Raw genomic sequence first — 24,945 nt, 5'->3', positions numbered from 1 at the left:
GCTAAAAACGCTAGAAGGAGCCCTTAATTTTTTCTTCTTTTTATGTGAGATCTTTAGGGCTCCTTTTATCAAGCCTTGCTAGCGGGGTTAGCGCACGCGACTTTTCATCACGCGCTAACCCCCGCGCTGGCCAAAAAACTACCACCTGCTCAAGGCAGGCGTTAGCGGCTAGCGCAGCCGGCGGATTAACGTGCGCTATTATGCGCGTTAAACCGCTAGCATGGCTTGATAAAAGGAGCCCTTAGCTTATTTCAATTTGTATCCAACGGCGACACCAGAAAATATTTCTTCACCGAAAGGGTGGTTGATCGCTGGAATAATCTTCCACAACAGGTAATTGAGGCCAGCAGCGTGCCAGATTTTAAGAAATGATGGGATTGGCGTGTGGGATCTCTTCATGGAGGTAGTTAGGGGGTGGGCCATTTGTGTGGGCAGATTGGATGGGCCGTGGCCCTTTTCTGCCGTCATGTTCTATGTTTCTATGACTGTATTACATTTATATAACGGAAATGTTAGTTTTTTAACCTGAGAACTTTTTCTCCCATATAGAAGTTTTTTACTCCTCAGGTTTTTTTCCTGCAGTGAGGCCGATGAGAATAACTACGACTTGCTAAGGGGGATTTTTTTTCTCTCTCTGTTGGAGCAAAGACATCTTGTTGATTTTGAGGCCCTTTAGGTTAATACTTATTACTGATTTATTGAATACAGCCACTGCTCACAAATTTGAAGTGGACACGTTTTTCAGCTTAGGTGTACGTTAGGTAAAGTGTCCATTCCTCTGATTTCATACAGCACATTCATCCAGGTACCTGCAATTTCCAGAGGAAGTCTAGCCTTGCGGTTGACTCCACTTGCTGAGCATGTAGATACAGCGCCAGAACAAACACTGTGATGATGACGGGGGTCACAATCTTCAGTGGCACTCTGGATACATGATCAGAGCTGCAATCAGAAGGGGGGGGAAAAAAAAAAGGCAAGTTTCAGATCATCTCTGGCCCAATTTCTGCAGCTTCTCACTTTCATTTTCTCTGGACCATCACCAGCAAGCTGAACTTGTCCGATGCAGTAACCGAGCTGATGCCTGCTTTCAGGTTAATGACGTGAGAATTCTAGGCTTCCGGGTGAATCACACAAGTAACATATTTTCTGACTATGGAATGTTTGATTTATGTCATTAAATGACGGCTGGTTTAGAAATGGGGGTGTAATAAAGATGAAAATCACAACTTTATCTACAGTGGTGCCTCGCATAACGAACGCCTCGCACAGCGAACGCTGCACACAACGAACTTCATGTCTTGATTCATACAACGAACTTCGTTTCACACAACGAAGTCGCCCGAGCTGCCGATGTATTGCATCCTTCCGCGCAGGCACTGCAGGCAGTCGTTAGTCACTGCGCTTAACTGCCCTCTCTCACAGCCCTTCGCCTGGCTCCCTGTGCAGTGGCGGACCGTCGGCTCGCCTCCTTTTATGGAGGGGCCCGGCGCCTACTGCTGATGCGTTGGGGGGGGGCGGAGCTACTCTCGCCGCTTCCCCGATGCTAGAAAAAAAAAAAAAAAAGAAAAGTTAAGTCCCAGTTTTTGCCGCTGAGACTCTGCCCTCTCTCACTGTATACAGTCGTCCTTTTAAGATAAACTCAATATTTTTTATATATCATGGCTTCTAAAAAAAGCAGGAAGGTGATTTCTGTTGAAATGAAACGGGAAATAATTAGAAGGAGTGAATGTGGGGTAAAACAGTGTGACCTCGTCAAAGAGTTTGGCCTCAGCAAGACCACCATTTTCACCATTTTGACAAATTTATCTTTTTTTATGTCATCTTAGCATATTTTATGCTGCAGAACGAATAATTTTTTTTAACATGTATTGTTATGGGAAAACGCGTTTCCCATAACGAACTTTTCGCATAACAAACTTGCTCCTGGAACGAATTATGTTCGTTGTGTGAGGCACCACTGTATATCCAAATATGAATTAATTCATTCACACCTATATACTGCACTTCCAAAAACTGTTCCTTAATGGTGTGCAATAAAGATACAAAACGCAATACCAAAATACACAAACACATAAAATACACTCCAATATACAGTATATAATAACATGTACACAAATATTGAAGTTCCTGCACGGTCCTTGGATCCATTTTCTCTATATCTTTATATATGTAATTGCTCTGAATGTGCTTCTCTACTCACCCTATGGACTTTGAACATAAGAACTGCCGCTGCTGGGTCAGACTAGTGGTCCATCGTGCCCAGCGGCGGCCGTGAGGTCAAAGACCAGTGTTCTAAATGAGTCCAGCCTCACCTGCGTACGTTCCAGTTTAGCAGGAACTCGTCTAACGTCTTGAATCCCTGGAGGGTGTTTTCCCCTATAACAGCCTCTGGAAGAACATTCCAGTTTTCTACCACTTTCTAGGTGAAGAAGAACTTCCTTACGTTTGTACGGAATCTATCCCCTTTTAACTTTAGAGAGTGTCCTCTCGTTCTCCCTACCTTGGAGAGGGTGAACAACCTGTCTTTATCTACTTTGTCTTGAGTCCCTGGAGGGTGTTTTCCCCTATAACAGCCTCCGGAAGACCGTTCTAGTATTTCACCACTCTCTGGGTGAAGAACATCCTTACGTTTGTACGGAATCTATCCCCTTTTAACTAGAGAGAGTGCCCTCTCGTTCTCTCTACTTTGGAGAGGGTGAACAACCTGTCTTTATCTACTAAGTCTATTCCCTTCAGTACCTTGAATGTTTCGATCATGTCTCCTCTTTTCAAGGGAGAAGAAGCCCAGTTTCTCTAGCCTCTTATTGCACGGCAACTCCTCCAGTTCCTAGTAACTGGCTGTAGGCTCCCTGTAAATTATTCTTCAGTTTTCACACTTTATGGGAGCAATTTGCACTCTGTCTGCATCTGGACAAAGTTCAGAGGCACCAAATTTCAAAAAGAAAGCACGCACAGACATTCCCTTTAAAAGCTGCGGCAGCCATAAAGGGGCTGATTCTATAAACAGTGCCTAAATTGTCCGGCACCTAAAAAAAGTGCCAACCGTGAGTCAATCACACTTAGGCGCTGTGTACAGAATCGCGGCTAGCAGCGCCTATGTAAAAAGGCGCCTGAAATGTAGGCCAGGGTTTTAAAAGCTTGTAAGTTTTTGGAGAATGGCCCAGGGTGCTAAATGCTCCGACGCTCATAGGAATTCTAGTAAAAGGCCCTTTATCATCTTTTAGGAAGGCTCCAAGACAGTTGTTTGCTAAACATTTTGGAAATTAATTATTTCTACTTCTCCTAAATTAGTTTTTTTTTTCATTTGGGTTTTTTTGTATTATTTTATTCTTAATGTTAACCAAGTCGAGCTCCAAATTGGTTGATGACCCGGTTTATAAAACTAATATCCTCTTTTACGAAACCGCAATAGCCTCGCTGAATGACCTGCACTGCTCCCGATGCTCACTGAGTTCCTATCAGCATCAGGAGCAGCGCAGGCCATTCAGTGCGGCTCCCCACGCTAGAAACTGCTATCGCAGTTTCGTATAAGAGGGGGTAAGTTTTAATTTAGTTTAGTAAGTGCCAAAACCCTTAGACTAATGAATGGTTCGCTGGTCTAGCGATATGATGCTCCCTTCAGGTCCTGAGTTCAATTCCCAGAGGAGTCCAGTCCTTCCCTTTCTGTGCCTAGGAGAGCAGCAGCTGCAAAGGTCTGCTACTGAGACAGACATGGGGGAAGTTACAGTTATTTTATTTGATATAGGGCCATTTTTAACAAAAAAGTCACATCAAGGTGCTTAACAATAGATTAAAAAAAAAATCAATGGGACATAATGAAAATCAATAAAATAAACACTGTACAGTTAACAATGGCAGACACAAAATGACAATCGAGGGCAGGAAAGGTTTACAATATCAAGAGGTAAGAACAAGAGGGTAGATTAAAAAGGCGAGAAGAACATAGTAACCTAGTAGATGACGGCAGATAAAGACCCGAATGGTCCATCCAGTCTGCCCAACCTGATTCAATTTAAATTATTATTATTATTATTATTTTTCTTCTTAGCTATTTCTGGGCGAGAATCCAAAGCTTTACCCGGTACTGTGCTTGGGTTCCAACTGCCGAAATCTCTGTTAAGACTTACTCCAGCCCATCTACACCCTCCCAGCCATTGAAGCCCTCCCCAGCCCATCCCCCACCAAACGGCCATATACAGACACAGACCGTGCAAGTCTGGCCTTAGTTCAATTTTAATATTATTTTCTGATTCTAGATCCTTTGTGTTCATCCCACGCTTCTTTGAACTCAGTCACAGTTTTACTCTCCACCACCTCTCTCAGGCATCCAGAAGAAAGCAAAGGAAGAACTAAACTAAAGTGTTAAGAACTAGGGTCAAACGCCAGTTTGAAATAACAGGCTCTCAAGTGTGATTTAAATGATTTAAGAGATTGCTACTATTGGGGTTTCTGCCAAGGTACTTATGACCTAGATTGGCCACTGTTGGAAACAGAATGGGCCAGATGGACCACTGGTCTGACCATTTTTCGGGCTGCAAAAATCCGGACACATAGCCCCACCCTCCGCCCACTTCTGTCCAAGCCTCGCCCAGTTCTGCCTTTGGCTCCACCCCGTTCCACCCCCAGTCCCTTGCAGTTTAGCCTCCAGCCCTGCCCCCATAAACCTCCTCTCGTCTTCCCTGACAAGCTCTGGCTGCGTCTGGAAGGCCATGAGCATGTGCGGATATGTGTGACCTCATCTGTGCATGCTCAGATGACCTCCAGATGCGGCCAGAACTCGTCTGGGCTTTGGAAAGTCCGTCCAGAACCCCGGACTGTCCTCTAAAAAGAGGACGTGTCCGGGTTTTCCCAGACGTCTGGTAACCCTAGTCTGACCAAGTATGGCTGTTCTTATGTTCTCCATATGAAAGCTGCCAGGTCCATTTCATTCATTTTTTCAACACATATGAGTGTAAAACAACTGCTTCCAATGCACATACCAACAAATATATGTGAAGAACTGCAGGTATTTTACAAAAGGCTCTGCATGGTTAGGACCACGGCGGAACGCGATCTAGGAGTGATCATTAGCGAGGACATGAAGGCTGCCAATCAAGTGGAGAAGGCTTCCTCCAGGGCAAGACAAATGATGGGGTGTATCCGCAGAGGTTTCGTCAGCAGGAGACCTGAAGTTATGATGCCATTGTACAGAGCCATGGTGAGGCCTCACTTGGAGTACTGTGTTCAGTTTTGGAGACCACACTACCGAAAGGACGTGCTGAGGATCGAGTCGGTTCAGCAAACGGCCACCAGGATGGTCTTGGGGCTCAAGGATCTCACGTATGAAGAAAGACTAAAGAAATTGCGGCTGTACTCACTTGAGGAAAGAAGAGAACGGGGAGATATGATTGAAACATATAAATACATCACGGGACGCATCGAGTCAGAAGATGATATCTTCTGGCTCATGGGACCCTCGACCACCAGAGGGCATCTGCTGAAAATCAGGGGAGGGAAGTTTCATGGCGACTCCAGGAAGTACTTCTTCACCGAAAGAGTAGTGGATCATTGGAACAGACTCCCACTCCAGGTAATAAAGGCCAGCAGCGTGACGGATTTTAAGAGAAAATGGGATACTCACGTGGGATCTTTAAGGGAGTAAATTCAGGGGCAGGAATACTTGGAATGGGCAGACTTGGTGGGCTATAGCCCTTTTCTGCTGCTTTTTTCTATGTTTCTATGTTATCTTCTGGCTCATGGGACCCTCGACCACCAGAGGGCATCCGCTGAAAATCAGGGGAGGGAAGTTTCATGGCGACTCCAGGAAGTACTTCTTCACCGAAAGAGTAGTGGATCATTGGAACAGACTCCCACTCCAGGTGATAAAGGCCAGCAGCGTGACGGATTTTAAGAGAAAATGGGATACTCACGTGGGATCTTTAAGGGAGTAAATTCAGGGGAGGGGATACTTGGAATGGGCAGACTTGGTGGGCTATAGCCCTTTTCTGCCGCTTTTTTCTATGTTTCTATTCTTTTGTAAAATGCCACTGGAACTGACCAAGTGCTCACCTGGACATCTCAATTCTGATCTCAAAGTCTTGTGTAAAATGGGGCCTTTAAGGTTAGAACCAAACCGCTTTCATAAAGAAGTGAAAACATGGCTATTCCCAACCAATATGTAATGGGCATAAATCTAGACTTTGGAACCAGGGTGTGCAGTGGGGATTTAGGGTATGAGGTTTTTCAGGGCTACAGAAATATTTTGGAAGTTTGGTTTTACATTTGGGGATTTTCCTTGGAGTTAATATTTTTAGGGTTTCTACCTCGGGTCATCGAGGTAAATGCGCCGATGCTGATAGGCATTCCATGAGCATCGGAGCATTTACCTCACCGACCCGTGGTGGAAACTTCTAATGTGGTTTATTAAAAAGCCAGTGTTAGATTGCTTTTATTCAGTGTATTATATATTTTATAGTGTGTGTTCATCTGTGATATTGTTTACTAACTGGCTTGGCAAAGGAATTTTTATACTGTTTTAGGGCTCCTTTTACGAAGCCGCGCTAGCGGGGGGGTTTAACACGCGTGACTTTTCATCACACGCTAACCCCCGCGCTGGACGAAAAACTACCGCCTGCTCAAGAGGAGGCGGTAGTGGGATAGCGCGTCCGGCGATTTAGCGCGCGCTATTACGCGCGTTTAACTGCTAACGCGCCTTCGTAAAAGGAGCCCTCAGTGTTTCATGCATAGCGCCTTTGCAGGCATTTTACATGCAGATAAAATTATGAGCAGTATGCTGAGAACAAGATTAAAGAAAACCCCTGATGAAAGAAATGACATTCCTGAGGCACTGCTTTTGGTAAGAAGAAAGGGACAACCCTCTCCTCCTGCGAGGTGACGCCGGGAAGTTCTTTTGTTCTTTTTTACTGAAAGGGTAGTTGATCGCTGGAATAGTCTTCCACTTCAGGTGATTGAGGCCAGCTGCATGCCTGATTTTAAGGCCAAATGGGATCGACACGTGGGATCTATTCGCAAGGTAAAGGTAGGGGAGGGTCATTAGGGTGGGCAGACTGGATGGGCCATGGCCCTTATCTGCCGTCTATTTCTATGTTTCTATGTTTCTTTATGGCTTTCTTTCCTATCAATATTGTATTTCTCCCCTTAACCCCTCATAAGCAATGTCAGTTTATATTGAGCAAATAAATATGTGTCATGCAATGTCTTGTAATGTTTATAATTTAGAACATTCCATTATACCTGTTAGCCGATTGGCAATTTGATAAGCGGGATAACAAATTTTAATAAAACTTGGAAACTTGGAAAACAAGAACTTACCAGATCAACGTGGAATTGAAGGACTCTCTAAAAGTAAAACAAAGAAAAATAATTGTATGGCAGCTGTCTGTGAAATATCGAGCCTTCATTAATTTCTGCAGACCTTTCCTTCTCTGATCTGAAAATACTGCAGTTTTACACAGCACACAGCATGTGGCGATGTGATCCTTTGAAATGGAACATAAATTCTGTCATACCGATTGTTAACTGGTAAGAAGGGTTAAACCCCCCATCTCTGCTCTCTTCTCTCTATCCTCCCTCCCTCCCCCCCCCCACCCAGCCCCTTTCTGGAAAATGAACATCTTGACTGGTTGAACAATAACCCTTTTAGGGTTCTTTTTCATAGGGTTTTGCTTTCTTATATGGAAATAAAGGATAATGAAGTTGTAGATGATTGAACCAGTTTAATATTACGGCCTAGATTCACTAAACTCACCGATGTAGGCGATCCGTGGCCGAGACTTGCCAGGCGACCGATTCACTAGGAGTCCTCATGCAAATTAACGTGATCGGATCGGATGTACGCCCCCACGGATCACTACCAGAGCAATTGCGATGCATGCACAGACTATCCTGGTTGGCTCTAGATGTGATCTGCGAATGCACTTTGTCTTCACGGTCAAAGCAAAGGGGAAGGGGTAGCTGCCCAAAGAAATCAAGATGTTCATATTTTAGAAATATTCTCAAGTGCAGCCAGATTATTTATGGAACAGAAGACGCTTTTAACCCATGGGTTAAAACCGCGGCCTCGCACTGCACTGCGCTTTTTGCTGAAATATGGGGATTGATTTGGTGGCAGAGAGCAGGATTTCAGGGTGGCAGAGAGCAGGAGAGTCGGCAAGGACAGCTGAGATTGGTCCTCAGCAGTTGCTTTTCGGTTCGGCAACCTCAATCGGTGCTTCTTCTTCTGCTTAGTGAATCACTGCCTTCCTACTTATGCAGGCAATTTCCCCTCATTTGAATGATCGGATCAGGTCGGAGATTGATCGGCCACAAGGTTGGTGAATTGGGTCGGAGAGAAATCGGGTTGGGGAACGATCGCAAAATGGTCGGGACATGATTGGTGCGTTTAGTGAATCTGGCCCAATGTGCGACAAGCCTTCAAAGACTTATCCTCAGGTCACTAATCTGACAAAGAGAAAAGAACCTTCCAGAATGTCACAGATATATTAAATTAGTCTAATAAAACAGTAGGTCCTGATTTCCATATATCGAAGATGGCAACCATAATTCTCACTTTCATTTACCTAACTTATGTTTTCTTCATAATCAGATCTGTGTACGAAAAGTTGCACATTTCAAACCCTCCTTCCCCCCACCCTCACAAACACACAATATTCAGTGCTATGTAATCAGCCAGCAATGGCTCCTGGCCAGTTAAATATAATTTGGCTGGCTAACCGTTAATATTCAGCGGGAAATAGGGTTACCAGATGTACTGTCCAGGTGTCCGGAGGGATTTCCAATACCCGGCAGTTTGTCTACCTTTAGTTTAGCTAGCTTCTCACAAACACAATTCTCTGAAAATCGATCAGGGTGTACCACACCTCCAGCCCTATTTGCATTTGTCTTCTGCAGTTCTACTCCTGGCATTTCAGCCGTGAACACTAATGGGGGTTTCAGTTTATATTTGAGTCATCCAACTGTGACACCAACCCCCACACACACACACAGATCCATTGCAGGCCTCCCCTGGGCCTGCCTTGAAACCTGATGGTCCAGCGGTGAGCCAGGAAAGAAGCGACCCCTCCTGTCTCCTGTCCCAGCTAGCTCTGCGCCTCCCCACCTCCCTCCCACCCAGTGCGGCAGGGGCTAGGGGGGGTGGTCAGGAAGGAGTGGGGGCATGGAGAAGAGGGAGGGGAAGGCCACCACCGCCCCCGGCACCATTCACCCTCACTATGTCACTGCTCCCACCGCCTGGATCCCGCAAAGGCCTACCTTGCATGCCTTGGTAGTTTAGCAGTGAACTGGAACAGGAGCAATCCCCCTACATTCCTGCCCTGTGGAGGGCTGCTAAAGAACATGGATGCCGTGAGTTTCCGCTGCAGCCTCGCAAGACTGTCCCAGCTCACTGCTGGACCATCAATACCTATTCTTGAATATCAACCCTTGATTGATACTTGAGTCAACCTTTTATCTCCCTTTTTTGGATGAAGAAAGGTTACCTCAGTTTATATTTGAGTATAAATGGTAAGTGTTGAGAAAATGACCACTTACACACCTAAATGCACCTTGTGCTGTCATATAAGGTGGGAGTGTAAGTGGGCTCCATGGGCAGATCATGGGACGGGCATGGGCATGTCTCCAACATATATACATAAGCGTAGAATATTTTAAGTTCATGGTACACTTGAGTACGTTCATTTATGCTTGCCATTAAATATTCATGCCTAAATATAGGTGTGCCAATTCAGATTTTCACTGGTATTCTATCCACATGCCACTGGACATGCCAAGTTATAAGAGCCCGAACTCACAAAGATCTAGTGGATTACAGATTTTGCAAAGCAAGTTATCGCAGGCCGATGTCGAACCATAGAGTTCTGACTATGAATCTTGTTCGGAAACTTTCATGGCATTTGCAGTAGCGGAGATTAAAGCTACCTACATGATGTTAGCCCTGACGAGGAGATCCGCGTTGTCGAACAGGATCACTTGCGGCACTTCCACGACAACGACGTAGACAAACTCAATCGTCAACATGAGGGTCAGTTTTCCGATGCAGCTGATCTGAAGAAACACGGAGCACGCCAAGAGGCCCAAGAGGACGCAGTAGGTAAAATACTGGGAAAACAAAAAAAAAAGGGGAATATTGTGAGAGAGAAAAGGATGGCATTTGCCGCTATTTACGAAGATCAGCGCATACAAGACTGAGGTCATTTTAAAGAGCATAACTTTGCCCAAAACATATTCACATAAACCTATGCATGTGCAGTGTGTACGCTACAGGTAGCAGAATGGGGGTGCCATGGGGAACAAGGCCTGACTAATGGTGTCTGGAAAAATTGGGTTCATAGACAAAATCGTGCGAGACAATGGCATGCCGACAACTGAGCGCAGACAACTGAGCGCAAGGTTGACGGCGCGCCGAAGAAAAACACTATTTTAAAGGGTTCCGACGGGGGGTGTTGGTGGGGAACCCCCTATTTTACTTAACAGACATCGCGCTGGCATTGTGGGGGGTTTGGGGGGTTGTAACCCCCCTCATTATACTTGAAAACAAACTTTTTGCCTGTTTTTTAGGGAAAAAGTTCAGTTTTAAGTATAATGTGGGGGGTTACAACCCCACAAACCCCCACAACGCCCGCGCAATGTCTGTTAAGTAAAGTGGGGGGGTTCCCCCCAACACCCCCCGTCAGAGCCCTTTAAAATAGTGCTTTTCTTCGGCGCGCCGTCAACCTTGCGCTCAGTTGTCGGCACGCCGTTGTCTCGCGCGATTTAGTCCCGTCACCAAAAATTGGGACCCCTTATGGAGTTTCAAAATACTTTGCAATTGTTTAAATATTTAGTTCAAATACAGGTTCCTGGGGACATTCTCACTGAAAGTACAGTATAAGTTTCTATTACACCATGAAATTGACAGTATAAAACAGTGTCACAAACTTTTTAAGCTGCTGGCACACTAATCTCGGGGCTACGGCTGGAGGGCACCCAGAAATGCGCCGATGTCAAAGTGATAACCACGCACATGTTTGACGTCATCACGTCAACGTCCGTGCATTCCCAGATGTCCTCCAGCTGTGGCCCTGAGCCTCCTACTACAGCCGGGGGGGAGGGGGGATCAGAGGTGCTGGTGAGGAGGAGATGTGGAGGCACCAACTGACTGATTAAAGGAGGTGCCTCTCACGTCCTGTAAGCAGTCAGCTGGCATCTCTGGGCATACCTGGAATCCTCCAGGGGATACAGTTTGTGATACACTGGTATAAGACATCATGAAATATGTCCTCTTTTGATGTAAGTTCTGGGAGCTGTGAATTTATAAGATTCTAAATAAATCCTCAGTGCAAACAATTTAGAGGTCCTCTGTATCTGAGGAGAGGCTTTGTCGGATATACAAAGATTTTGGGCCCAATTCTATATATGTTGCCTAAAAAGTCAGCGGCGATAAGAGTGATTCTATAAAAGAATCATGCTTAGCGCCACCAACAAAAGTCTTATATGAGTAACATGCTAGGAACTGCAAAAGTCAATACATAACTATAACAATTAAATCGCATTAAAACATAACTATAGAACCCAATGAGTAACACAAAAATAAAACAAAATGAATAAAAGAATTAGCAAAAAAACAGCCATTAAAAACAACACAAGACCTAGTGGCAATTGGATGCTGAGAAAACTTTTGATTGGGTGGTGTGGCTTCTCAGATGACTTTACAAAAATAGAAACATAGACACATGACGGCAGATAAAGGCCAAATGGCCCATCCAGTCTGCCCATCTGCAGTAACCATTATTTCTTCCTCTCTCTAAGAGATCCCTTGTGCCTACCCCAGGCTTTCTTGAAATCATACACAGTCTCTGTCTCCACCACCTCCTCCGGGAGACTGTTCCACACATCTACCACCCTTTCTGTAAAAAAGTATTTCCTTAGATTACTCCGGAGCCTATCACCACTCAACTTTATCCTATGCCCTCTCATTCCAGAGCTTCCTTTCAAATGATTCAGCTCATGCGCATTTACATCACGTAGGTACATCACGTAGGTACATCCTACTAGGTACAAATAAATCTAACCCTAAGCCTATCAAATATGGCGTTCCTCAAGGCGCCCTTCTATCCCCCCTCCTATTCAACCTCTACATCAAACCCGTCATCGACATAGCACAAAAATATAAAATCAAAATCCACTCTTATGCAGATGACATCCAGCTGCTCCTCCCCTTAGGCGAAAACCGGCCATCCCAAATTGCTAACCTCGAACTCTGCCTCACTGACATGAAAACTTGGATGTCAAACAACAAGCTTCAACTAAACGCCTCCAAAACCGAACTCCTATGGATCAGAAACAAAAACACCAAATACCTACGACCTACACTAACATGGGATTCCACTCGACTAACGGCAGCAGATCAAGTTCGCAGCCTAGGAGTAACCCTAGACGGACACCTATCCTTATCCAACCACATATCCCAAGTAGTCTCCACCTCCTTCTACTACCTTCGCCAACTGAAAAAGATCAAACCCTACATCTCCAAACCAGACCTCGCCCAACTCCTATACGCATATGTCCTCTCCAGAATGGATTATTGTAACGCGCTATTTAACGGACTAACCAAAAATAATATCAAACGCCTCCAACGGGTCCAAAATGCAGCCATCCGCCTCCTACACAACCTCAACTACCGCGATTCCATCTCCCCGGCACTCCATGCTGAACACTGGCTCCCAATTAGCCAACGCTGTATTTTCAAAGCCCTAGCAATTGCCCACAAGAGAATCTACTCCACCACTCCCTCCTATATAAAATCCAAGCTTCCCATCTACAACCCCACTCGCACCCTCCGCTCAAAGTCAGAGACACGCCTATGCGTCCCCCCCGGAAGATCCCTGCTCACAGAAACTGCCCACAAACGATCCTACAGCCACTTCATTCCTCACCTCTGGAACCAACTTCCCCCCCAACTTAGACAACAGAACTCATTATTAGCATTCCGTAAATCAGTAAAGACCCTCCTCTTCAATTAAAGCTCCCCTCTATCTCTCCCCCCCATAAGCCCCACCCTCCACTCCCCTATCTCCTTCCCGAAATTCCAGTATTCCTCTCTTACTCTATCCACTTAAAAACAAAAAACAAAAAAACAACAACATTGCACCCATACGCTTATAACTTTCCTAAACTACTGTATTTCCCCCCTCTCTCTCTTTGCTCAATCCCCCTGTATTTAACTCTCTCCAAAAACTATAAATCCACCCACTAAACCTGTTGTACTACTTATATGTCTAATTTACTCCGCAGTGTGTATGTTCAATTGTAAACCGTTCTGAGCTATTGGGAGGACGGGATAAAAATCTAAATAAATAAATAAATAAATAAATAAATAAATGTACCTATCATATCTCCTCTCTCTTGCCTTTCCTCCAAAGTATACAGATTGAGATCTTTAAGTTTGTCCCCATACGCCTTATGATGAAAACCATGCACCATTTAATTCAGTATTATGTTCATTCCCAACAACTAGACTATTTGTGAATGGATCCTTCTCGCCTTCTTTCAAAACTTCAGGAGGTACTAGACAAGGTTGTCCACTATCTTCACTTCTCTTCAGTATCGCTTTGGAACCTCTCAATAGCAATAAGAACAGATCCAAGAATAATAGGATTTGAACAAGGTTCATTCTCCATTAAGTTATCACATATGCTGATGACATTCTACTATATGTAATACCAGACTCTATTCTTATAATTATATTACATTACATTAGAGATTTCTATTCTGCCATTACCTTGTGGTTCAAGGCGGATTACAAAAGAGTTACAAAAGAAGATCACTGGTCCTTTCTAGTGAAGGTAAAGAGTAGATCAGGTAGAATTGGTGAGTTGGGAAGAAGATGGGAAAGAAGGAAGGTATAATCATCAACATTATAAGTGAATTCTCTTTAATATCTGGATACAAATTAAACATTATTAAAACAGAAATTATGCCTTTAAATTGCCCTGAATTAAAGCAAGAATTAGAAGCTTATGGTTTTCTTTGGTCACCTACTAAGATTAAATACCTTGGCACATACGTACTTTGGTCCAACTATGGAGGAAACAATATATCACAACATTGAATATCTACTCAATATCACCAAAGAATTGACACAAAAATGATCACATTATTCTTGACATAGTGGAGATGTCTCGACACCATAAAAATGATGGTACAACCTAAAATAAATTTCATCAGGACACATCAATCCATTGAACAAATATTAACGAAATTCCTATGGAAAGAAAAACAACTTCGTATTGCCCTTAAGAAGTTAATATGTTCAAAAGCTAATGGAGGAGTTAACTTCTCAAGCTTCTATGATTACCATCTAGCGTTCTTGATGAGACACAAATCTAACTGGCTCACAGTACAAAACATTAAGGATGTTCCTATTTGGCTACAATTGGAGCAATCCATTCATGGTCAGTCCTGTTAAATTTTAATACGAACATGGCTCTTACAAAAGAAAGAAAAGCTAGCCCCATAATTACTTCAACTAAATTAGCTATCACCACCTTGAAAAGTATATCAAAAAATAAATGGTCGGTGTATCTTCTAACCCCATTATAGCATAATGATATGATTACAATCTAGGGATCAATTATCTCTTGGAAAGTATGACAACAAAATGGCATATGGACAATCAAACATTTGATAAAAGATGACTTTCTCAGAGACCCCAAAAAATGATAGCTTACCAACTAACAAACATTATAAATTGATACAGCTACAACACTGTTTAAACTAGAGGTCTGCACGGGAACGGGGATCGCGGGAATCCCGCGGGTCCCACGGGAATCCCACCCTAACCCACGGGACTCCTACGGGGACCCCCCTCTGGCCCACGGGACTCCCACGGGGACCCCCCTCTAGCCAACGGGACTCCCACGGGGATGGAAGGCTTTGGAAACAGGGTTCATCCATATAATATAATGGACACATCAGCCTTAGAAAAAGAGGGGGTTTATAAGTTAATTACCTGAACAGAAAACAAAAAAAGGGTTCCACCAAAGAGATTCCACAAGGAAAACAGCAAAAGAAACTGTGGAATTGATGATCCTGCCAGAAGTAATTGCTGCTTTTTATGGGGACGGGCGGGGATAGAGGTAATTCCTTGCGGGGATGGGTGGGGACGGAGAGGATCCTGACGGGGACGGGTAGGGACGGAGAGGATCCTGGCAGAGACGGGTGGGGATGGGTGGGATTTCTGTCCCCGTGCAACTCTCTAGTTTAAACTCTTTTGAATATCTCAACTATACCCCCACTCTTAACTCTATGTAAGAACAAAAGAACATAAGAATAGCCTTGGGTCAGACCAATGGTCCATCAAGCCCAGTAGCCCGTTCTCATGGTGGCCAACTCAGGTCACTAGTACCAAAACCCAAAGAGGAAAGGTATTGCTTCCAAGTAGTATAAATGAAAAATAAGGCTAACCACTATACAGAAGCAATCTGGAACTCTGAGATGGACACAACCTTAGACCACGACACTTGGTCTACAATATGGACACAGGATTTTAAATCTTTAAGATCTGCATCTCATACTCTGCAACAATACATTTTCTCATTCACAGAGTTCACTGGACTCCACAGAGATTAGCAAAAATTATGACCTATGTCGATCCTGTGACTTGTATCGAGATACCAGAGCTCAAGATCCTAATTTCAGGCCACCTGGGTCTTAACAGTCCCATATCAGAGAACAAAGCCAAATTATTTAGTACTAGGGCTATACATTGATGAAAATGTTTAATTGTGCAATTAATCATGATCCAAATCTAAAAAGAACTGAAATGAATTTAGCATGTACATTAAAGGGGGAAATTCTTTAAGAGGCACCTAAAGTTAGATGTTTAATTAGTAAATTGGCTTCAATTATGAGCTTTACCAAGTTCATAATTTAAAAAAAAATTACAATTATTTGGATAGGTGCCTATCTTCTTAGGCAGAATTCGACAAAATGTAGGCACCTATCGCGTAGCACTTAGAAGTACTTAACTCCAAAATAGGTCTGTTTAGGGGCAGAGAAGGACTTAGGGCAGGGGTGGGCAACGAGGGTCGCAATCTAGTTGGGTTTTTAGGATTTCCCCAATGAATATGCATGAGATCTATTTGCATGCACTGCCTCCACTGTATGCAAATGGATCTCATGCATATTCATTGGGGAAATCCTAAAAGCCCGACTGTATTGCAGCCCTCGTTGCCCACCCCTGACTTAGGGGGTCTAGAACGATTCATTGCGGCTCTTTCAGCCGTTTCAGTGCGATGAACTGGCTGTGATGAATCTAATTCAGCATTTGAGAGGGTGATGCCCCCCACTCCCCCCAAATTATACTGCAATGCCCCCCCTCCCCCGAATTAGACCTCCAAGGAAATCTGAGCAGCAGTCGTGGGGATGCAGTGGCTGACAGGGAGCCCGAGCCCTGGGGGTAGACGCTGCCACCTGGGCTGCTATGTCACTTCCTTCAGCTGCTCCTCACAGACATAAGTGGGCGGCGGTGGCTGGTGGGGAGACCCCGCCGGAGGCTTCAGCTGCTCGTCGCAGGTACCAGGGAGGGAGCTGGGGCATCTCTGTCTGTGCAGCCTGAAGTCCAGCTTCACCGTAATGGCCATTTCTTCACAGCCACGTGAAACATCCCGTGATGAATCATCCCATTCTGGGATTTAGGCACCTTGAGTCGTTTATGAAATGATAGTGTGGCGCAGTGGTTAGAGCTACATCCTGAGGTTGTGGTTTTAAACTCCACGCTGCTCCCTGTGACCCTGGGCAAGTCACTTAATACTCTACTGCCCCAGGTACATTAGAGGACAGATAGGAAAAATGCTTGAAATACCTGTAAACCACTTTGAGTGTGGTTGTATAACTACAAAAAGGTGATATACAAATCTCAGTCCCTTTCCCTGATGTCATAATGCCTCATTCCACCAATAGAAGCCAACCTCATTAGTGATGTCACAATGGCTTCATTGTTCTATACTTGGCTCACTTCTGATATTGCATTGGAGGAGAGTGTGGTGGATCGTTTGGCGTGTCTGGAGTTTGTGCATCTGTGGTATGATTGGGGGGGTTGCTTCTGTTCTCTACCTAAATAAAAAATTTGCGGATGGCGACTGGAGGGTACAGAGCTCGTCCGGCCCAATTTTCTTTTCTGTGATTGTCTGCTCGTTTACAATTCGATTTATATTCCCTCTTTTTTGGACCTTGTGTCCTTGTACCGTTGGATTTCTGTATCTTCTGTGTTGCATCTGTTAATAAAAATTATTTGGAAAAAAAAAAAAAGAGCTACAACCTCAGCACTCTGAGATTGTGGGTTCAAACCCCGCACTGCTCCTTCTGACCCTGGGCAAGTCAATTAATCCTCCACTGCCCCAGGTACATTAAATAGATTGTGAGCCCACCACGACAGATAGGGAAAATGCTTGAGTACTTGACTGTAAACCGCTTGATACATGTTGTCCAAGCGATATATCAAATTCCAATCCCTTTCCCTTCCTAATCTGAATCTCATGAGGCAATCCATTTCATGCCGTAGACACTATACAAGAGAACACCCTATTTCAGACAGTAACATACTTCGCTTCCTTAATCTAGGGCATAAAAGTATTTTGTATTATCAGACAGCAAGTGGAGATCTATGGATATAATTTTTCTTTCAAATAAATGGGATAAGGCAGAACAGCTTAAACTGAGTCTAGCTTCGTACAGGGAGCCAGAGTTCCTCTTGTAGGAAAACAGCTACCTGCCCAAAATGCCAGAAGTAGCAACATTTTGGACTAGCTGCAAATGCCTTAGTATTTTGACTGGAAGGCCCCCTTACAAGCCATTGCAGTAGTCTAATCTTGATGTTACAGTGCTGTATATATCACAGTTGTCAAATCCTTGTTCACAAACCAAAGCTTAACAGTTTTGTTGAAGTAAATCAAAATGGAAAAGGCACTCTTGGAGAAGAACTTAGTGATAAGAAAATTAAAAAAAAACCATCTCCAGATATAGCCCTAGACTTCTTATCTCTGTCCTATATGCACACTGTTTTCATTATAGAACAAAATGAATAAAAAAAAACAAAGGTCAAATAACATAAAAGAGAACAAAATGAACACCTCTAACACTCTCCCCCACTGACATCTACTCTGTCCCTTCTCTCGTCCAACATTCTCTTATTTTTCCCCAGCCACTTGTCCCACCCTCTGGCATTACCACTTTCGTTTTCCTTCCATTTCGCACCATCCAACTTCAGCAACTTTCCATCTACCTAACTGGCATAACCACATTCCCTTTCTTTATTTCTTTTACAATGGTTAATTACAGTGGCTCCTAATGGGACTCAACGGTTACATTTTTTATACGCTGTTATGATAATATAGTGACAAAAGGCCAGTCTGAATCATCCTGCCTGCTGGCAAAAGTTTCAACAGTTCTGGGAGCCTTTGTGGACAGGGCAAGGAGTTGGATTTTGAATTGTCAATTGTCTTACGCGTGACCCTTGGGATATTCAGGCTCGGATAAGAGTCCACCAAGTCTGGAAGTATTAGTTCATTGTTGTAATACAAAAGTGGGGGAGTGTAGAGAATTTGGGTGGTGGGGAGATGGGGATCACATGGGGACAAAAATGTAGTACCTTAATCTTATTACAAGCATGCATAGTCTTGTTTTTCAATAAAAATAAAATTAACAAAAGAAAGAAATAGCAAACTCAGCTCTCTGTTCATTTGGTAGGATTTGGGGATCCCTAGTAGCTCTACTGCTCTACCCAGCCAGCTGTTATTTTTTATTTATCAAAATTTAGCATACCACCATTCAATTTCAGATGTCAAGAAAGTTTGCAATATAATTTTGGTAAGCAACAAACACAATACAGCATAGAACAAAAAAACTGACAACTGAGGATAAAGCCACAAAAGGAAGAGGAAATGCACTGCATAGCAACAAGTACAGTATGAGGGTTGAATGAAAATGAATGCTTCCACTTCCATAATTCATCACTAGATGGCAGCACCGAAGCTCTACACATGCTCACTTGTTCTTCGAAATCTCTTCCGTCATCTCAACTGGAGAGAAGTGCTTGTACGAAGATGATGTTTTGCTATTGCTTGTGAAACGGAAGCATGCAGGGGGCAATCTCTGGTGAGGTATAAGCAATGTGCCATGATAGAATCGCTCATTGTTGAAGGAGTTCCTATGAATGTAATTCACCATCGCAGTTTCCTTTCAGTGATCCTTTCATTGTCCTTTATGAGTTGTCAATCATGCTCGCATGAGACTTGTCCATTGCTGTCAGGGGTCGATCATTTTGGTTTTGATCACACAAACCAGCTGTTCCCGGTTCACAATCTTTACATGCATTTCTACTAGAGAGCATATTTTCTTTGGTTAATGGTCCACAACTCTGGAATGCCCTTCCTGATCACATTAGGTCCGAAAACAATTTAGAACATTTCAAATCTGTTTTAAAATCTTTTTTTTTTTTCATTTTCAGATGCATTTAACTAGTACCTTCTATTCAATTGGCATACACTTCTCCCTCCATATTCGCGGTTTCAGCAATCGCGGTTTTGATTATTCACGGTTTTCAGCTTGTTGGCTCTTCCCCCATATTACGTCAGCTTGCATAGAGAAATCGCTGATTCCAAGCGTTCGCAGAGAAAATCGCCGATTCCCAGCACTTTCTTCACCGTGTTTTGCCTCTCCTTCAGGAACAGGCCAGGTCTCCCGCCATGTTATTCGCGGTTTCACCCTATTCACGATGGTTTTTTTAATGGAAAACAGCGCATAACATATGAAAAGGTTATTTGCGGTTTTTCTGTATTCACGGGTCTGTTAATCCCCTGTCAAAGCGAATACGGAGGGAGAAGTGTATATTTATATTTCAGGCCAGACACAGCGAGCATCAGAATGGAATTAGAAGCGCACATTTAAAATTAAATTTAAATCGCATTTAAATTTTATCACACTCTCTTTTATTTGTTTATAACGTAACTTTCAATCCTTATTCTATTTTAACTTTTACATTAAATGTAATCCACATAGATGCATTTGACAATGTGGTATATCGAATACTAAACTTAGAAACTTGGGGGTCCTTTGCGCTAAACGCTAACACGTCTGTAGACTAATGGACGTGCTAGCGTTTAGCACGTAATAATATTTAGCATGCCTTAGTAAAAGGACCCCTAGGAATTTCTGCTAGTTCATCCCTGGTATTTTGTAAAGGCATAGATACTTACGTGCCTTTATAAAATAGCTTGAAAGTAAGTGTCTTCTCCACCTCCTAACCTCTTTGAGTCATTCTCTGAGTTTGATATACATCGGTCTTTCTGAATTAGAAGCACATCTGTGTATCCTGAAGACATCAAGATAACAGCTGTTGACAATTCCGTTACCTAGGCAGTTTCTTGTATTACTCTGCCAATCTTGTCCTTAGTGTCAGACTGACAAGCAGGCTTTGTATTTGAATATTTTTGGCAGTGCCTGAGGCGTAAGTACAGTGCATGTGTGACGACAGTTGTCAATCTCTCACGCATTCGTCTTCATAACTTGGCGTTAGGGATACGATTTTGTATTTTAGTAACTTAGTCAAGTGCTACCTGACATCTCCATTTTTCCGGGACTTGAAGCTTTGTCCTGGCTGTTGAATGTCTCTGATTTGACGGTGTCAGGTCAAAAGCGCGCCGGGACAAAGGCGCGCCCAGACAATTGAGCGCAGCGTGCGCCGCCGCGCCACTCTAAATTACTGTTTTTAGTGCTCCGACAGGGGTGTGTGTGGGGGAACCCCCCCACCTTACTTAATAGACATCGCGCCGCGTTGTGGGGGCGTTGTGGGGGGTGTGGGGGTTGTAACCCCCCCACATTTTACTGAAAACTTCACTTTTTCCCTGTTTTTAGGGAAAAAGTTCAGTTTACAGTAAAATGTGGAGGGTTACAACCCCCCAAACCCCCCACAACGCCGGCGCGATGTCTATTAAGTAAACTGGGGGGGTTCCCCAACAAAAACCCCCGTCGGAGCCCCTAAAAACTGTAATTTAGAGTGGTGCGCGCTGCGCTCAATTGTCGGCGCGCGCTTTTGTCTTTCGCGCCGTTGTCTATGAACCGATTTGACCATTCCGTGACCTGCTACATCAGCACTTGCTTCCTTTGAGGCACGATGAGGAGGATATGGTCATCCAACTGGTCTAAAGCAAGCTAATACTGTTCTCAAGATTGCTGTACATGCCTTTGCAACAGGATTTTAACAAAAGATAATTTGCAAATGTCCAGGCTCGGAGACAGTATAGTGTTTCGCAAACTGCGCGCTGCGGCACACTAGGGTGCCCCAGCAGATTCCAGGTGTGCCCTGACGAGATGTCAGTAAGGAAGAGATGCGCTGGCTGACTGCACCTAGGACGCGCCTCTCGCAGTGAGAGGCGTGTCCTGTAGGCAGTCAGTCGGCGCTGACAACTACTACTACTACCATTTATTATTTCTATAGCACTGAAAGGTATACGCAGCGCTGTATATTTTAACATACAATAGACAGTCCCTGCTCAGAAGAGCTTACAATTTAATTTAGATAGGACATTTAGGGTTGGGGAGATTATGGTAGAGGAAATGGCATAGTGGGTATAGGTATCTGAAAGCAGTGAGTGGGAGTTAAGAGTTTAAAAAAATGGGCTTTTAGCTTAGATTTGAATACTGCCAGGGATGGAGCACGACGTATTGATTCAGGCAACCTGTTCCAGGCATAGATGTGATGAGAGCATGGATAAGGGTTTTGGTAGTGTGTTCAGAGAGAAGAGGACGGATTTTGGTAATATTATATAGGAGGAACTGACAGGATTTGGCGGTTTTGTTGGATCTGAGCAGAGAAGGAGAGAGAGGCGTCAAAGATCACAACTCTCCTCCTCGCTGGCATCTCTACTCCTTTCCTCGCACCTCCCCTCCTCCAGGATCCCCCACCAAAGAGACAGCTCCAGAGATGCAGATGGAGGGCCTCTGCGCAGGTTCATAGACAACGGCGCGAAAGACAAAAGCGCGCGCCGACAATTGAGCGTAGTGCGCACCGCCGCGCCACTCTAAATTACAGTTTTTAGGGGCTCCGACAGGGGGTTTTGTTGGGGAACCCCCCCAGTTTACTTAATAGACATCACGCCGACGTTATGGGGGGTTTGGGGGGTTGCAACCCTCCACATTTTACTGTAAACAACTTTTTCCCTAAAAACAGGGAAAAAGTGAAGTTTTCAGTAAAATGTGGGGAGTTACAACCCCCCACACCCCCCACAACGCCCCCACAACGCGGCGCGATGTCTATTAAGTAAAGTGGGGGGTTCCCCCCCCCACGCCCCCGCCCCCCGTCGGAGCTCTAAAAACAGTAATTTAGAGCAGCGCAGCGGCACGCGCTGTGCTCAATTGTCTGGGCGCGCCTTTGTCCCGGCGCGCTTTTGACCTGACACCCTCCGCGCATGCCACGGATGTCGACGTGATGTCACACATGCGCATGGCATCATCACATCGACATGCCGAACACTTCCGGGTGCCTTCCGGCTGGGGCACTGAGCTTAGTGTGCCGCCAGCCAGAAAAGTTTGAGGGACACTGGTTTAGGGGGTGAAGAACTTTTGTGCACGAAAGAGGAGCAGGACTTGGGTGTGATAGTATGTGATGATCTTAAGGTGGCCAAACGGATTGAAAAAGCGATGACGAAAGCTAGAAGGATGCTTGGGTGCAGAGGGAGAGGTATGGCCAGTAGGAAAAAGGAGGAATTGATGCCCCTGTATAAGACTCTGGTGAGACCTCATTTAGAATATTGTGTATAATTCTGGAGGCCGCACCTTCAAAAAGATATAAAAAGGATGGAGTCGGTCCAGAAGAAGGCTATTAAAATGGTTTGTGGTATTCGTCTTAAGGCATATGGGGACAGACTTAAAGATCTCAATATGTATATTTTGGAGGAAAGGTGGGAAAGGAGAGATATGATAGAGATGTTTAAATACCTACGTGACGTAAATGTGCACGAGTCGAGTCTCTTTCATTTGAAAGGAAGCTCTGGAATGAAAGGGCATAGGATGAAGATAAGAGGTGATAGTCTCAGGACTAATCTAAGGAAATACTTTTTTTTTTTTTTTTTTTTTATACAGAAAGGGTGGTAGATGCATGGAACAGTCTCCCAGAAGAGGTGATGGAGACAGAGATTGTGTGTGAATTCAAGAAAGCCTGGGATAGGCATGAGGAAGAGGAAGAGATAATGGTTACTGCGGATGGGCACACAGTAAGTGTTTTTTTTTTTTTTTTTAGTTCAAAAAAATTTTTTATTGGTTTTTGGAAAACATAAAAAAACTGAAGTACAAAAAGAAGAGCTTCCAAGGAAGCACAGGTTATAAACCGGGTGATGACACCCATCCAGTATATTCAATTACATAATAAGAAGTGGCAATAACAAGATAAATGAACAGTAAACAGTATATCAATCATGTTAGTATGCACATCATAAAAGCCTATAAGAACGAGGAACAAGCTTCGTATGGGATAGTGAAGGGAGTAAATCGAGAGAGATAAGATACAATATAGTCCACGCTAAAACAGTACACATGTGACTGTATATCGTCAGCAGACAATGACAAAATAGTATGAAATAAAATAAAGAGAAAATAAAGGAAAGATCAAACCAGAATACTATAGGTAAATGATCCGGTTTATGGTCAAGTAAGTTTTTTAATGACAGCGCGCTAAAGGCAAAATTAACACGTGACCCTTAATTTAGAAAATGGGAAAAAAACAGTCATTCTTCAGTCAGGGCAAAAATGGCCTTAGCATGCGGGAAAGACCCATATAAGGAGCACCCTAAGGCCACTTTTGCCACAGCTTTAGTAAAGAGACCCCATAGAAACCAATCAAGAAATGTTTTCTTTCAGTCATTTAAAAAAAAACAAGAAAATATGACAAGAAACCAATAATAACATGTCAAAGCACAAATGTCTGGTGGGTCTCAGGGTATGAGAACTGAACTCATTCCTCAGGTTTCTAGAGCTGGGAATCCCAGACTTAAAGAGGTCTGTAACAATCACTTATTTTAAGCAAGGCATTCAAGAAAACAGCCTTTCACAATCTCACTAGGAACCAAAAAGTAGGCTGTGTAATATTTTTAACAAATGACACGTTATTCAAGCCGTCACAGAGAAGTAAAAGGCTTAGATGAAGAGTAGATAATGGAAAAATCTTGGAAAAATCTAAGCCTCACCAGGATAGATTTATTTATAGGGGAGGTTCAGGAAAGGTGTTTCTCCCTTTAGCTTAGCAATATTTGTTAGATAGGCCTGGAACGAGCAGGCCTCAGCACTTAAGTATACAATTGTGAAATAACACCAATGTTCAGTGGTTCAGATGCAAAACATTGCTTGCTCAATGCCATTTCTGCCGACAGACATCACTTGGTGAAAATCTGATGTTTTCAATTGTGATTTTATTGTGCGCTTTTTGTTTAAATTCAAATTCATCTTCATTTGATATACCACCATAGGCATCGTACCATCATAGAGGTTTACAAAGTATTAATACCAGGAGAAAACACAGCAAGGGAAACAAAAAAATACATATTAGATAGGAAAACAATGCTCCACAAGGGCGTAGCTTGGGAGTAAAGGAAGAGCAGATCCAGAAGGTTCTGTGCTTCAGCATGGGCCTCCAAAATAGGGTTACGATACGTCTGGATTTCCCTGGACATGTCTGGGGATCCGAATAGCTTTTCCAAAACCCAGCACTGTGTCCGGGTTTTCAAAAGCTTCTGGCAACGAGCGATGTCAGGATGGCATTCACGCGTGCGCGGATGCAATGCGGTGATGTCACACAAGCTCATGCGTGAATGCCGTCCGACATCGCTCGTTGCTCATGCAGGTCAAGGAGGCGGGACCCGGAGCAGAATGGGGTGGGGCCAGCCAGAATGGGTGTGGCCATGGGTCCAGATTTTCCGT

General features: G+C 43.9%; 1 protein-coding gene across 1 annotated transcript in view; it reads right to left on the bottom strand.

Annotated features, from left to right (window-relative positions):
• The window catches only part of ADCY5 (adenylate cyclase 5), a 477,676-nt gene that overhangs the window by 25,646 nt on the left and 427,085 nt on the right, over nt 1–24,945 (bottom strand). Inside the window, 3 exon segments of the mRNA XM_033944132.1 lie at nt 810–942; nt 7,312–7,338; nt 9,920–10,095. Of these exon segments, the coding sequence (XP_033800023.1) occupies nt 810–942; nt 7,312–7,338; nt 9,920–10,095 (336 nt within the window).

The sequence above is a fragment of the Geotrypetes seraphini genome, chromosome 5 (assembly GCF_902459505.1).
Source record: "Geotrypetes seraphini chromosome 5, aGeoSer1.1, whole genome shotgun sequence".
NCBI lineage: Eukaryota > Metazoa > Chordata > Amphibia > Gymnophiona > Dermophiidae > Geotrypetes > Geotrypetes seraphini.
The sequence above is the reverse complement of the archived record's forward strand: the minus strand, read 5'-3'. Positions and strand labels throughout refer to the sequence as shown.